Source organism: Pleurodeles waltl, chromosome 5 (assembly GCF_031143425.1).
Source record: "Pleurodeles waltl isolate 20211129_DDA chromosome 5, aPleWal1.hap1.20221129, whole genome shotgun sequence".
Lineage (NCBI taxonomy): Eukaryota > Metazoa > Chordata > Amphibia > Caudata > Salamandridae > Pleurodeles > Pleurodeles waltl.
In genome coordinates, this window is record NC_090444.1 from 1,508,956,017 (window position 1) to 1,508,972,266 (window position 16,250).

The window sequence follows — 16,250 nt, forward strand, 5'->3', positions numbered from 1 at the left end:
AGTCTTAATCCATAGAAATCAATAAATGCATTGTTTTAGCACAAAGTACCTGGTATGCGTCAAAAATAAAGCTGCATGGGCGAGCGTGCATCAGAAAAGCAAGCAATGCATTGATTCTTTACTCCATCAGGTGACTGATGCATTGATTCTTTCCTCGTAGGGAAGGAATGCGTTGACTTTCAGACAAGCAGCCTTGGTTCCGTGTGGTGATGTTGAAGATTTTGATGCATGATGCATGGAAAATCCAGACGTGCTGCAGCGATGACTCCATTCTGAACTGGCAATGCATCGATTTCACCGGTGCTGCGTTTATTTTTCAACTGCAGTGCAGGTGCTGCCCCGATCTGTACACTTGCCAGGTCAAACTGGTAGTTAAAAACTGCACACATAGATACTGCAGTGGCAGGTCTGAGACTGGTTTACAGGGCTACTCATGTGGGTGGCACAATCAGTGCTTCAGGTCAACTAGTCACATTTGATTTACAAGCCCTAGGCACAAATAGAGCACTTTACTAGGGGCTTACTAATAAATCAAATCTGCAATCATGGATAAACCAATCACCAATACAATTTGACCGAGAGCACATGCACTTTAGCACTGGTTAGCAGTGGTAAGGTGCCCAGAGTCCTAAAGCCAACAAAAACAGGTCCAAAAAAATAGGAAGGAGGCAAATAGTGTTGGGTGGACCTGCAAAAACTGAGATCCAACAAGGGATTTAACTGGTACTCTTATCACACTTGAATGAATCACAACTGTTTCCCAGCTTTAAAAGAATGGCTTATATGAGTGCAGATGTGTTCCCACAGCAACACCAATTGCACGCCCCTTCCACGCAAAGTGCTGTGTGTGAAGGGGCCGCATTTACAAGGTGGCATGAAGCCACAAAAAATGGCTTAACACCACCTTGTAAATATGGTGCAGTGCATAGCGCCCCCGGAGCATCACTAAAAGTGATGCTCTGGTGGCGCTAGGGGCTCTTAAATATGCCCACTAGTGTGCAGTGATGCACATGTAATCAGACACCTGACAAATGATCCACATGTCTGACATCAGGTAGATAATGAGGCCAGCACTTTACTGCAAAGCTTGTCCAACCATCTGCAGCACATTGTGATGCAGCATCTGAAAAGCAGTTCTGGCTAAATAGGTCCAACTTGGAACCTTCCATTTCGGGCGGATGGCTGCCACAATCTCTAAGAATCCCACTCCTTCTACAAAAGACAAAGGGAGGAGGTTCAACTGTAACATTTTTGCCAGCTTCCCATTGTACAAAAGTGCCATTGACTGGTTGCAGTCATAGGGCCACTCCTGCCTAAACATGCCCATAATAATAGCCTGGGTTGTCTTTTTTTTCAGGGGCCCCTGACTCAGGTGACTTTCGAGAAGTAGTAGGTTGTGGTATACTCAATGTGCGTCATGAGGCACTTACTAAATGCCATGGTGTCTCACTCTCCATCTGATTCTGAGTCTTTGTGTGCAATTATGAGGTCGCTGAGGCGGGTGATTCTGGCACACTGCTGGCGACTGGGCTGCTTTGAGTGAGGGTGATGTTGCCCTCTTCTTCCTCACCTTCCACTGTGATTTGACTGGTAGTAGCTGATGTTTCCCGGCTCTCCCCACCTTTACCCTTGTGACCACATTCAGACATTTTTTTAAGGTGCTTTTCTCACTGGATTGCGTGATGTTTTTTCATATGGGCCGTCTGGCCTCCAGTACCATAAATGGTGAACCAGGCTTACCTCAACAAATACTCTTGTGGACAATGGAGCATATCGCAATGTTCTGCTATTTTGGCCAATAGTAAACAAATTGCCAAACTGGGGAGTAGTACTTTCTTATTGGGCCTCTGCCAATGCCTGAAGAAGAACTGGAGTTAAATGGGTATGTTGATTGCCTCTCTGCAGTGCATACTTCTACCGAGGTATGCGTTGGTGCATGTCTCTGCTGGGGCCTTACAAATATGGGAGCTGGTGGTGCTTCCTGTGCCACATCCCTCAAAGCAGGTTGGATAATATCACACTTCTCTGTGACTATGCCAGTTTCCACAATGACTGGCTGGTAGTCATCCTCTTCATCATCATTCCCTTCCATGATTCCAAGGCTTTCTGGAACTTTTCCTTACCCTTGCTCTTCTGGTGTTTCCCGATCTCTGGAGAAAAGCTGCTTTTTCTTCTCACTGGCAATCTTCTTGGGAGCAACTTTATTTGAGGCCATCCTAAGTGTTAGGTTGGCAGTGCCACTAAGAAGCATGAGCTTAAGAGTATGGAGAACCCAATTACCTGTAAGGCCTTCTCTTTGGCAGTACTGCGGGTGACGTGGGGGTCTCTTCTCTTGTGCACCTAATAACAACCAAGCAACAAAAACATGTAGATAGTGAAACAAGGCATTCTTGCAGGTTGAAATAGTACAGACAAATGCAATCTTCGTGTGGTTGGTTACTTATATAATAAATACCAATTTAATCAAGCATTGTAAAGGCAAACCACACCATAAAAAAATTACTTTCCAAATCAGACAGCACAACAGGCTGATCTAGCTCTTTGCTTTATCTCCATCTGTTTTAAAGAAAACACCTGGGGTAGTTAGAGAGAGGTGCATGGGTAAATGGAATAACTCTGTAAATATCCTATGACGGCAAGGTGGTCCATGGGAAATGGAATAATCATTAACAAAATGAGCTATGCTGTTGATTTGTCTACAGTGCTCTGCAGTCTGGGTGTCCTTGAGGAAATGGAATTACACCTAAAACACTGAATGCTGTAGTGCAGCTGTGCACCTTTGGTAGATGAATGTGCATCCATGGAGCAAGAAAAAATGGAGAACTAAATAAAAATAACAAAATGTAAAGAACTACAATGATAAAATTAAAATTAAAAATAATTTACTAAATATAATTACAAATCAAAATAAATTAAAATAAAAAAGAAAAAATGATAAAAACATAAACTTAAATATAGTATTTAAATTAAAAAGTGATTAATTAAAATAAAAAATGAAATATAAAAGAAATATAACATTAACATAAATTAGAAGAGAACATAAAAATAGAAATAGAAACTGAAAAAAAATCAATAAATAACAATGTTTGTATGTAAGTCTATGTCAAAGACACACTGGCTGCATGCACTTAATGGCTGCCAGCCCTCAACACGATCAAACAACAACAAGGAGCAAGGAGGCATGGCAAATAAAGGACACATGCACACCTATGGCAAGGGACACTGACTGGATGGACAAAATGTCTGCCAGCTAGCCACATGGACAAACAACAGCAGCAAGAAGGCATTGTAAACAAAGAACACATACAAGCCTATGGCAAACGGACACTGGCTGCATGCACAAAATGGCTGCCAGCCACATGGTCAAAAAACAACTACTACGAGGAGAAAGGAATGGCCACAAGTCACTGTGAACAAGGAGCCATGGGGAACAAAGAACACATGCAAGCCTATGGCAAAGGGACACTGGCTGGATGAACAAAATGGCCGCCAGCCACATGGTCAAACAAGTGCAAACAAGGAGGCATGGAGAACAAAGAACACATGCAAACCTATGGACAGAAAATGGTCTTTGGCCACACTGTATGGAGAACAAAGAGAAATGATGGACAAGGACAAGCAAAGTGTGTATAAATGCAAAGTGTGTTTAGGATTGCAGTACCATCTCTGGTCTACAGGGGCAGAGCTGGGCAAAAATATAAACATACTTTATGAAACACAGGTCCCCACGATGCAATTTTTAAAAAAGTTGTAAAAATTGACACAGATGTTCCAGAAGCCATTTTTATCATTTAGAAGACATTGCCTTGTGGGGACCTGGGTTCAGGTCTTCACAGTGCAATCAAGTCCCCACAGCGTGAGTGTGTTACCACACCCAAGTCCCCACAAGGATAGTAACACCCCTCCCCCCCCCCCCCCCCCCCCCCCCACACACACACACACACACACACACACACACACACACACACCCCCCCCCCCCCCCCCCCCAATAGGTACCCATACTTTCCATTGAAAAAGATGTTTCTAATTTGCCAATAACTTTGGCCCCTAGTTGATGGGTCTGCACCAAATGTGGCTGTGGCTCAGCGAGTCATCTACGCTTCAGTATGCCAATTTTTGTGCATAGCCCTGCAGGGGAAAAATGTTAAAGGGGCATAAAACAAGATGTGATTTTACCATTTTAGCTTCCATAGGCATTTGTTTGCACTCTTACAGCGAAAACTGTTGAACAGATTTACTCTAAACCTGGTATGAAAGTGGAACTTTTCTCAGAAAACATGTGTTCGTTGGCTTGGCGTAAATCTGTTTAGGACCTTTGAAGATATAAAAATATGAGCTAAATGAGCTTAAATTCTGAAAATTGTGAATCCCGTCATCCATATCATACTTTTTTTGTCATATGTGATTAGCCATTGAAGGGGATGTTTTTCCAGCTATTTTGAAAATCATATTGTGATTTTTGTGATGTGGAACAAAAATCATAACATGGTTGTGGAAGTGCCATGAGAGGGCCTGGTAACAGGGGATTGCTGGCAGGCAGTAACAGACGTTGAAACTAGTGAAAAAATGCGAACCAAAACAGGTTTGCTGCAATAAAATTGTGAAGTAATTCTTTTTTTTAAATTATTTTATTTTTTTAATGTTTTTATTTTTTTTATGAAAACCATGATCATGCTGTCTCCATTTTAAGATAAAAAAAAAAAAATACAAATATATAGAGAAATGTGAGTTGTGATGCTTTACTAAAAAACTGGAAATTAACATTTACACCAAACCATATAGGCCAAACATCATTATAGGTTGGATGTGGTTCGACCCGTTCAAACCTGAAAACCTCCTTAAATTTGATGGCTTGCAACACACACAACTCACTACATCCACCATATTTTGCACTTACTCAGAATCTTTTTCTTTACCATTGGCAAAGTGGTATATTTAGCATAGCAGGCGGTGTGAGTTGTTTCATGTGTTGTGTGCATTCGACATGGCTGGTGACCCACCAAATGCATGTTTACATTTTTAAATATGAAGTGGGGCAAAACACACATTGTTTCACTGCCCTGTTGCTAAATACTGATTTTTTGAAGGTGTTGCATGTAAAGCATCATCTGTAATCCACTTGGTATATTTCAGGAGATCCATTTTCACCATTGTGGCAACCTATTTAGCCTATCAGAGACAGTGATTAAATTGATAAATATATTTTTCAGTGCTCTGTGTACTCTTTAGTACTTTTTCCTCATATTTCTGTACAAGTGCATTTGCACGTTCCCAAACTTTGGCCACAAGTATGCATCATGGCTGCAATTGACCTTCGATATGTTTGTATTGAGCAAGTTAGTGAGTTTACCCTGAATTTAATACTTGGTCATCACTGAGTGTATGTTTGCATACTGCATTCGTTGCATAAACTGGTGAAATTATCATATTTTAACCATTTTATTTTCCTTGAGCAGTGGGTGAGGGTTGTAGGCTGCATGCATTTACACCCAGTTAGCGAGCATTGACAGTCTTACCAAGGGTGTGTGAGACTTCCTTTTGAAGTATTTTCACTTATCTTGCATAATTTTTAAGGGTATTCTAATCTTTTGCAGGTTTTAAGAGAACACGGCGAGGATTTTCTTGTTGGGAACCAGTTGAGCTTTGCAGATGTACATCTGCTTCAAACAATTTTTGAAGTTGAGGAACTTATGGCCACGGTACTGGCTTACTTTCCCATGTTACAGGTAATTGTGTAAAATACGTATCTACAATAGTAAGTCCATGTCATATTGAATATTGCCTTGATATCCAGGAGAAACAGTTTGCCAGCACTATTTAGTAGTCATTTCTTAGTATGTAATTTTTTTATGTTAAAACCAGCACTGAAACCGAGGAGTGTCCTAGCCTCAGGAGCAAGGTACACAAAATACCGCATTTTCCACCTTTTCAAATTGGCCTATAAGGTTCAGAGCTCGACTTTTTATTCACCCCAGAATTTTACTGCCGCCCTCCATTAACTCTTTAATGTAATTATATAGTAGCATATAAGAGGGATTCTGAGATCTTTTTTGTTTCAGCAGAATTATACCCACATTTGGTACAAGAAATGTTCTTCTTTTTTTTTTTTTTCTTTTGGGATGATTATGCTAGAATTTCCTACTATTTAAAACAAACCAGGGCATTGGGGGTATGGTCTCAAGTCTTGTCGTAAATGAAGATCTTCCTAGTTCTTTGACGGAAAGTCTTAATTTTATTATTAAAGACACGGAGGCGAGTATTATGCGTTTCTTTTTTTACTTTATTAAAAAGCAGCAGTCAAACTACAGTTCCCATAAGGCCAAGTGAAAAGGGCCAATGGGAACTAAAAGGTGTACAACTACAATAAACCAATGAACATGTACATAGGGTATTATGACATCACTTGACTGCGAACAGCCCTCTTTTCTTGCGAGAGATCAGTCAGAATTAAACAAAAGAAAAATGGCATAAATAATAAGAATAGCCAGAATACAGGCCAACAGTTCAGAACAAAAGTTCAATACTCCAGAATATGGAGAACAGTCGGTGCAAGAAGGATCCATGCATCGAAGAACACTAGCGGGAGAAATCGAAGATAGGAAACTGGAGCGCCAGGACGCAGCCGAAGTCCTATGATGATGGTGGTATCGCCGGTGCTGAGGCTAGAAGATGGGGGGGAAAAGATAACAAGAGTTACATCCAAGTGGAGGGATAATACTCGTCTCCGTGTCTTTAATAAAATTAAGACTTTCCGTCAAAGAACTAGGAAAATCTACATTTTATGGCAAGACCGGAGGCTCCTATTATGCGAGTTCAAAGCATATTAATTACATTCAGTGATACATTATCAACAGGTTTGCAATAAAAAACTCTAAAAACACTATCGTTAGACCAATCTGCAGATTTAAGAATATCCTCGAGGCGAGACCCCGCCCAAAAGGCTTTAGAAGCCATAGCTCCCCTGGAGGAATGAGCACCAAACATGGAAGTATTGATGCCTGCAAGGGACATAATCCATTTGACCCAACGTGCTAAAGTAGCTGCAGATACCGGATTAAAAGGCTTCCTGAAAGAAATCAGAAGTTGAGAAGCAGAGGAGGTTCTTAAATATGCAGTTTTTTGTTCATAAACATTGTGCAACACATAGTTTAGGGTGATCTGGAAAATAAGGATAAAAAACAGAAGTTAAATTAGTCTTGGTACGGCGAGTCACTGTGAACAAAACACCAGAATGGGTAAACTGACGATTAGAAATATCTAAAGCTCTAACATCCGAAATACGTATGATAGAAACAAGACATAAAAGCATAGTTAACTTAGCGGATAACATTTTTAGAGTAAGCATACTATTATCAGGCCATGACCATAGAAAATTTAAGACAATATTAACATCCCATAACTGTCTGTATTTTGGCATTGGACGATTAGAAAATTTTACTCCCTTCAATAAACGACAAACAAGTGGGTGTTCACCAACTGGCTTTCCATTAACATATATGTGATTAGAAGAGATCGCCGACCTATGTAGGTTAATGGTACAAAAAGCTTTGCCTTTACTAGCTTCAGCCGCCAAACAATTTGCAATGAAGATTACATCTGCTGAAGAGGGATCGATATGTCTTCCCAAACACCATCTATGCCATAAGGCCCATGCAGATTTGTATGCTTTCTTGGTGCCTGGAGCCCAAGATTGTGATAAATATTGGGAAGCTTCTGTCGAAATGAAAGGGCAAGATTGGGAATACCCGAGATCTTCCATGCTGAAAGGGTAAGCAGGTTGTCTAAGATGAGAGGATGAGGACGATGCATGGGATCTGTCAAAAGATTCCAGAAGGATGGAAGGAGGTAAGGAATATCTATTGCCAGTTCCAACAGAGGTGGGAACCAAATTTGGGACTGCCAAAAGGGTGCTATGAGAATCACAGAGGCTTGCTGGCGCCTGATCTGAGCTAGTACCCTGCTGATCATGAGAAAAGGAGGGAAGGCATAGTTCAAAAAACCTGACCAATCCTGAAAGAAAGCGTCGGCTGCTAATGGTAATGGATCCGGATGCCAACTGAAGAATAAGGGAAGTTGAGTGTTGAGACGGGAAGCAAATAGATCGATCTGAAATGGACCCCACGTATTCTGAATTCGCTGAAAATATTTTGGATGAAGTTTCCAGTCGCTGGCATCTCGGAGATAACGTGAGTGCCAATCTGCCACGGAATTCAGAGTTCCTGGAAGATATTCTGCATGAACCGAAAGATGATTTGAAAGGCAAAATTCCCAAAAGCTCTTGGCTAATTCTGCCAGAGGTTTGGATTTTGTGCCTCCGAGGTGATTTATATATCTTACTGCCGAAATATTGCCCATTCTAAGTAGAATAGCGCAATGCACCCTGTTCTTTGCTAGGCTTCTGATTGCAAAGGAGCCGGCAAGCATCTCTAAACAATTGATATGCAATTTGGACTCCTAAAGACCATGAACCTCCAGCCGAGATTGGTCCACAACGGGCCCCCCAACCTGAGCGGCTTGCATCTGATTCTAACACAAGATCTGGGGCTGATGCAAAGATAGTTATTCCGTTCCATGCGTCCAAATGGTCTATCCACCATTGATCTAGAGGAATGGAGTCTGAATACGAAAGACCTTTCCTGAGGTGACAGATCTTTAGTCTTTGAAGAGCCCAGTAATGGAGGGGACCTGGGAGGATCGCTTGAATGGAGGAAGAGAGAAGACCCACGATACAGGCCAGTGATCTTAGAGAAATTAAAGAATTGCGTAGGATCTGTAAAATTTCTGATTTGATCGATTTGATCTTTGAGGAAGGAAGAAGAATGGCTGAGACTGAATTTATTTGAAAACCTAAGAATTCTATAACCTGAGTAGGAGTGAGAAGAAACTTCTCGCTGTTGACGATAAATCCTAAATCTGATAAAAGGGAACACATGAGAGTTAAATAGGACAAAAGCAACTGAGGAGATTGGTTCAGTAAGAGGATATCGTCCAGATATATGATGAGTCTCACACCTTGAGCTCTGAGAAAAGCCACTACGGGTTTCATGAGTTTGGTGAAGCACCAAGGGGCAGAAGAGAAACCGAAGGGTAGAGAGGTAAAGTGATATAGATGGTCTAGCCATTGAAATTGAAGAAACTTCCTGGATTCTGGATGAATTGGAACGACCAGATATGCATCTTGAAGGTCCAGACGCACCATCCAATCGTTTTGAAGAAGAATGTCTCGGAGGTGGAGGATGGTTTCCATTTTGAAATGTTGGTATACTACAAAATGATTGAAATGCTTGAGGTTTATAACAGGACGCATCTTCTTGTTTTTCTTTTGAACAAGAAAGATGGAGATGAAAGTTCGGTTGAACAGTTGCCAAGTTGACCAGTTTGGGGTCAAGTTTCAATAGAAGGCCCTTTCTGCGCTCATGAGTTAAGGCCGCATTGGCATTCCCCAGGAGACAGACAGAGCGTTGTACCCACAGTGAAAGTTCCTCCGGGTCTATAAAAGAACCATCCAGTCTGGCCGCTTCAGCAATATCGAATATACGGGACTGGGACCAAGAATATCTAAAAGTTTATCTTGGCAGCCAGACCACGCCTTGTCAACTCCCTTGCGGGGGTCTTTGCCAAGCTTTGTAAAAAAAAAGGTGAGCAAGGGTTGGTCAATCGAAGGGGTTAAGGAGGACTTATGGGGAAGGGCGAGGGCATTCAGATTTTAGTTTCGCTCTGGTTTGCTTTTCTAAGGGACAATTTATCTTAGCTGAAATATGTTCGGCTACATAGTCTGCCGGGGCCCACTCAGTGGAATTAGGGTGGAGAATTAAAGAAGGGTCAAACATCGGTAAACCCTCAGGATCCAACAAAGGACGGGATTTGGAATTACCTACAGAGGATAATTTAGGTTTTTTGGAAGGGGGAGGAGAGAGGGAAATGTAATCATTTTGTCAGAAACAATAGAGTCTGAATCCGCATCAGGCATGTCATCATCCGTATCCTGAACAGAAGAAATTATCAAAGGGGGTACAATATTGTTTGATTTCCATTTATGTTTCAAGGATAACTGGGTATTTTCCACATTTTTATACTCCTTGGAGGGAGCCTTTTGAGGAACCGCGTCCTCCGCCATATGTGAGGAAACCTCACCATCTTTTTGCGCCAATTTCAGAGATTTTTTTATGAGTAGAAGGGGACAGGTGCTGACTGAATTCCCCCGCAGCCTGGGCCGATAGAGTCTTGGATATCATATTTGCAAAAGAAGACTCAAGGTTCTTGGATAATTTGTTTATGGATGAAGCAACAGCCTGCTGTACAGAGGATTTTATAAAATAATTTAATTCTTGTCTGATATCATTCACAACCTCCAAATTAGCTTGTCTGGAAGGAGAAATATCTCTTTCCATAATGAAAATCAGCAAACTAGGGGTTAATTGTGCTAGGAAACCAAAACCCCGCCTGTGGGCGTGTAATACCAAGTTTTCTCCACACAAGAGGTACCGGAGGTGTGGCCAGGGAAGAATGAGGTAGTAGGGTTGAAGGAAATAACTCTCTCGTCAATATTGCCGGCAGCGTGTGCTGAAAACGACTCTGCGAGGTGTTGATTCAAGGTCAAGGCAAGTGGAATTCTTTATGTAAATAGCTGGTGGAATTCTTTGAAAATAGCTGGCAATAATCCAAATGTACGCGCCGAGCGACAGACGTCCGTTGCTCGAGCGCGCTGTGAGAAATGGCAGCGTTTCCTCAGACGTGCTGAAAAAGAACCAGCGAGTCTGAGGAGACGATACCGGGGGCATAAGAGCGCGCGGAGCGGCGCTCGAGCTAGAATTGCGGCAACCTGCCGACTGGAAGGAAAAAACGAACTTTTAAACACACAATATAGTTAATAAAAGTGAAACTCAGTACACATTATAAGTTTTAAGCAAATACAAGATATACACAATAGAGCAAATAATTAAGGTACTTAACTTGACTGCGAGCAGCAAGAAAAGAGGACTGTTCGCAGTCAAGTGATGTCATAATGCCCTATGTACATGTTCATTGGTTTATTGTCGTTGTACACCTTTTAGTTCCCATTGGCCCTTTTCACTTGGCATTATGGGAACTGTAGTTTCTTGACTGCTGCTATTTAATAAAGTAAGAAAAGAAACGCATAATAGGAGCCTCCGGTCTTGCCATAAAACTTCTTCTTACGGGACCAAATTGGCTTCTTGTACAAATCACATCTTCATCTTTTGCTTTGGGTCCTCTTATCTTCCAAGTTCAGGAGCACATAGAATCAGGGTAAATCTGGCTTTTGAGCACTAGCTGAACCACTGGACATCTTCAAAGTAAATGTAAAACAGAATAGAATCGTAGAGAAGTAATACATTGCATCTTTCTGGACGCCAATGACGACAGGGCCAAAACATCTTGAATATCAATAGGAAACAAACATTTGTAATGCAATGAGTCTCGCATTTCCTTGAATTAAAACTGTTGGATCTGTAAATTCATAACTGGACTTTTCTTGTCACATAAGTTTGTCAACCGTGACTCATAATTTGGTCTTTTCCTGCTACATAATTCCAGTGGCCTCGCATACAACTAAAGTGCACAGATAGAAATGTATGCTCCTGGAGTGTTTTGCGGGGCTGACATCGTCACAGGAATAAACACTTTAACAGGATTAAAGACCTTGCTTAGGCATTAGTGGCCTTGCAAAAGTGTCTCACTGATGCAAGATCTCATGTTAGTTGGTGTCTGCTCATAACAACCAGGAGGCCCAGCTTCCATTGTCTCCAAATATTTTCAAGGCCTTGCTACCGTTAAATAGCTGGGAAGGTTCAGTATGGCCCTGAACTGTTTACCTAATTTTTGCAAGAGCAGTGCCAGAAGAAACCGCGGCAAAGATCTCCCGTCATTTGCAGAAATCAAGAGGGCTCTTCGTCCAGCTGTGCTAGTGAACAGTTTAAAAAAACACACTGGAGTAAATGCGGACTGTTGCCTAACGGTGACTTATGGCCTCATTACACATGTTTTTCCAATTGGAATGCATTACTCAATATGGAATTGGGGTAAGCGCTTTGTGGAATTTTATGAAGAATGTTTGCAAATGGTCTCTCACAAGTACATCAACGTGGGGCTGAGACAGCTGATAAAAATAAAAACACAAAAGCTGGAACTAGTGAGAAGACTGCATCCATGTTTCAGGAGACACAAAAGGGGCACAGAGTTTTTTTTTTCCAATGCGAATGTGCTGACTTCTTAGGGGAGATATGTTTGGAGGGCCGGCTTTGTCCCCTCCTTCCTCAATGTGCTTGATCTCTGCACTCACACTTTTTTGTGGGGTGGGGGATGTCAGTTGTCATAAGGATACCAGAGAAGGGCACAAGAACAGAAGGGGAATATGATAGGAGAAAAGGCAGGGAGAGAACAAGGAGACTGGCTTGGGGGGGAAATATTTGAAAGGTGAGGAGAGAATGGGGAGGAGAGAGACGGGGACGATGTGAAGGTGGTGAGACGAAAGGGAGAGAATGAATGAAGAGACTGTATGACTGGGAAGGGAGGGAGAGAAGAGAGGAAATGAAGGAATACGTAAAGTGCCAGGGAGGGGTGCGAACAAGATAAAATAGAAGGGGGCAAAAGAGAGGAGGGGTGCGAGCGAAATGCAGCAATATAAATATTAACTTTATCCATGCAGCATGTCATACCACAGTGTTGTTCCTTTAAGAGAATCAAAGAAGAGAACAGGTTAAACTACCAGGCATAGGGAGGCAGAAGTCTGAGAGGGGTTAAGAGGCTACAGGTGGAAACCAAGAGGGGAAAGGCAGGAGGGGAGCGTGAGTTGTCAAAGAAAAGTTAGAGGTGAAAGAGGGTGGGTGAAAAGGACAAGGGTGTGGGGAGAGGGGGTGCACGTAGGAAGGGGGAAGAGGTGTGGCGAAAAAGATAAGAAAGCTGAACTAGGATGGTTTTGGAGAACAGAGTGGAGGAGTGGGCAGTAAGAGCAAGAGGCTGCGGGGTGGAAGGAGAGGCGGGGAAAAAAAATGCGGCAGGGTTGGGGGCGAGAGGAGGGGTAAGAGTGCGGGAGGCAGACACTCTGTTACCAACCGTGGCGTGTGTGCAATATGAGTTGTGCGAGCATCGAGGAAGGGGTGAAGAACATTGCATAATTTGCTGAGGTTGTGCAATGCTGGTTTACAAATGTGAGCAGTTTGTGTATGTCTGTTCCAAAGCATGGGGAAGAGATGAAACCATGCCAAGAAACTTACGGCTTGCCTCTCCGTTTTGGTATTTTCTTTCCTTTTCAGCTATCTCCTTACGCTGCCTTGAAGGAAAGTGCTGGGTGCCCCATAACGGGGTGTGTGGTGGTGGTGAACCAAACAGCTCACAGAAGGGCATGGGTTACTCCCTGGAACGTGTGCAAGCCCTTGGGGCACTGCTCTTGTCTGCGAGGTGCTTGCTTTCCCTGAATGCTGCTTTGGGAAAGAAGGCACTACCACAACACCTTTTGTGTGTGTGTAAAAGGCCGCTTTATTGGAGACAGGTGCACTCACAATGTAAAAAAACCTTGGCCTCACAAAACTAGTAACCTCACTATACAGTGATTTGTAACCTGTCAAAAATCCTCCCCCCTCCCCTGCCCACCCCCTCTGTTTTTCCTTAACCTTGTAGTCTTTTAATATACTGCTCCTTTTGTAATGATTTCTTCACTGAATCAGTTTGTCACCTTAATAATCTCCTGCTGCCCCCTACTCCCCAAGAATATCTGAGTCAGAGTTGTCCTGCTGCTGTCCACCTCCTTCGACTGTGAAGGTGTCTTGTCAGATCTGCCTTCCCTCCCTGTTATAGTTGTCATGTGAAACTGTCTCAGTCTCCGCCACCAGAAAAAGAGAACCTTTTTCATGCCTCCCCACCCCCCCAGCTCTGTCTTGCATTGCATTCCCACCCCACGGTCACACCTTACTAAAATGCTCACCCAACAGGTCCTTCAAAACTTCCTTCATTTGGAGCACGTACAATTCCATGCCCATGAACGACCGGTGTACGCCACGCCGTCGCCTCTTAAAAAAAAATAAAAAATAAAAAATAAAAAATAAAAAATTTAAAATAAATCCCGGTCCTCAAAACTAAGGTCTTCATGCTCCAAGTAAGTAATGCGGTGTTCCCCGCCAAAAAATTCATTTCTTTGTTAATCTTATTGCGTGCCCATAGCCCCTGGCTTCCTTGCCGCTTTCCATACCTTACGAGGAATAAAAGCTGTCCAGGCCACGTGGACAACCGTACCACTGTCGCTGAATTGTCTGCAAGTCTCCTTTAATACCCTTCATAATATCCAAGCCGGTCCTCTGTACTACATAGTTTCCCCCAAATGAATCAATAAGACATCTGTGCACGCACCTTTCCCTCTGAGTCTCTGCAACGTCTGTAACAACTCATGCCAAAGCATACACCCTTTCCCACCCCAACGCACCCTATATCGTCCCCGAACCAAACCTAAATTTTCCCCAATAGCCATATGCCCCACCTGCCTGTGAGCCCACTTGACGAAGGAATGTCCGATGAACCATATAGACAGGAAAAACACCTCCGGACCTGGTACAGAACCTGCAGCAGGAGAAAAACATGTTACTCTCACACTGCGGACCCCCTTTCCATCCCATGCCACACATCTTTTGTAAGCCTCAGATTTCCACCTCCCAAGCCTCATTGGCGTGTACTCCATCCCCTTGACCCTGCCTCTGATGCCATGCCAATCTGGGAAGAATGCATCCCAAAATGAGCCAACCCGCCCCACATGTTGCAAACCTGTCCTCAAAACTGCTAAAAGCTGGTATGCCGATACCCTTTTGCCACCCCAATGTCGAAAAACCTCCCCGCAGCCTCCCCCACTAGGCGACTTAAGCCGCATCCCCAGGGAAACCGGGTATACAAAGACAACCGGATATGCCAAAAGGACCACCTGTGTTCATCTGCCTTGCTGGTCTGTTTTAGAACATCTTGTGTGAACTATCACGCTGTTCTCCGTGAAATCTACGTTACTCCACCTCAAACCCTACCCTCGACCTGATCCCAGTAACTTTGATACCCGAAAGGGATCAAAAAACATCCAAGACATCAATGTCCTGAATAAAAGGCTTTCATCTGCATCATAACATACTCCTTGGAGTGCTGGCAAAACTTTTAACAAGCCCAAAGACAAGGGCTGCCGTACCTTACCTTCCTTACCCCGCTCCCTGGCCCAGCCTTCCAAAATCCGGCATCCCAGCTCCCCTGCCGACGGTGCATAACCCCACATTAGCCAGCCCATAAAGGCAATGCCTGCCAGCTTCCTTGAGATGGTGATCCTAGACTGACGTCTCTCCACTAATTGCATGATAAAACGTATCACGTCCTCCAATCTACCTCTCTCATCTTCCCTCCTGACTGCTCCCGACCTCCTAAACTCCTCCCAAGCCCTCACATAGCCTTGTTGTGTAGATCGTGCCAATGAGTTCACCACCAGGTGCAGCATTTGTCGTTGCCTATGGTCCACAGAGCATCCGGCATAGGAATCCTGCACAGGGGCTCGTCCTCAACTAAAACATGGAATCTCTCGCACTGTGAACGAGACAAAGCGTCCTCAATGTCATTGTCCACACTTGGGACATGTTTAGCTCTAAAATGAATACTGCAGCGCAAACATTCCAGCACGAAAACTCGCTGCAGCAATTGTACCTCCTGTGCCAATTGCCTGTTAGCAACTTGCACGATTGCCAAATTGTACCCACGAAATAAAACCTTCTTGTGTGCCAGTAAATGACCCCAAATGCACACCGCGACCACCGATGGGAACAGTTCCAGGAACACAATGCTCCTCCCTCCCCTCCTTTCAAGACACTGGGCACTCCTCCGCACAGTACCATCCTTGCCAATACAAACCAAAAGCGGATGCCCCCGCAGCATCAGAGAATATTTGGACATCCCACTCACACACCTGCCACTGTTGCATGGGGATCCCATTGAAATGCTCCAGGAAAACACCCCATATCCTCAAATCCTCCTTCACCACTGCACTAAGCCGCACATGCTTATGCGGTATCCAATGCCCTGACAAAGCCAGACCCAAACGCCAACAGAACGTCCTGCCCACCCTTACCACCCTGCAGGCAAAATTAAGGTGGCCCAGCAAAACCTGAATGTCCTTAACCGTCACCTTGTTCCGTCGCACTATGTCCTGCACCGTCACCACCATAGCCGCCCGTTTTTCTTCTGGCAACTTGGCCACCATGGAGACCATGTCCAGT

At 43.5% G+C, this 16,250-nt stretch overlaps 1 protein-coding gene across 1 annotated transcript in view; it reads left to right on the forward strand.

Annotated features, from left to right (window-relative positions):
- The window catches only part of LOC138296565 (glutathione S-transferase 3-like), a 302,491-nt gene that overhangs the window by 246,271 nt on the left and 39,970 nt on the right, over positions 1-16,250 (forward strand). Inside the window, exon 6 of the mRNA XM_069235805.1 lies at positions 5,595-5,726. Coding sequence (XP_069091906.1) covers positions 5,595-5,726 — 132 coding nt within the window. The remainder of the gene's footprint in view (positions 1-5,594; positions 5,727-16,250) is intronic.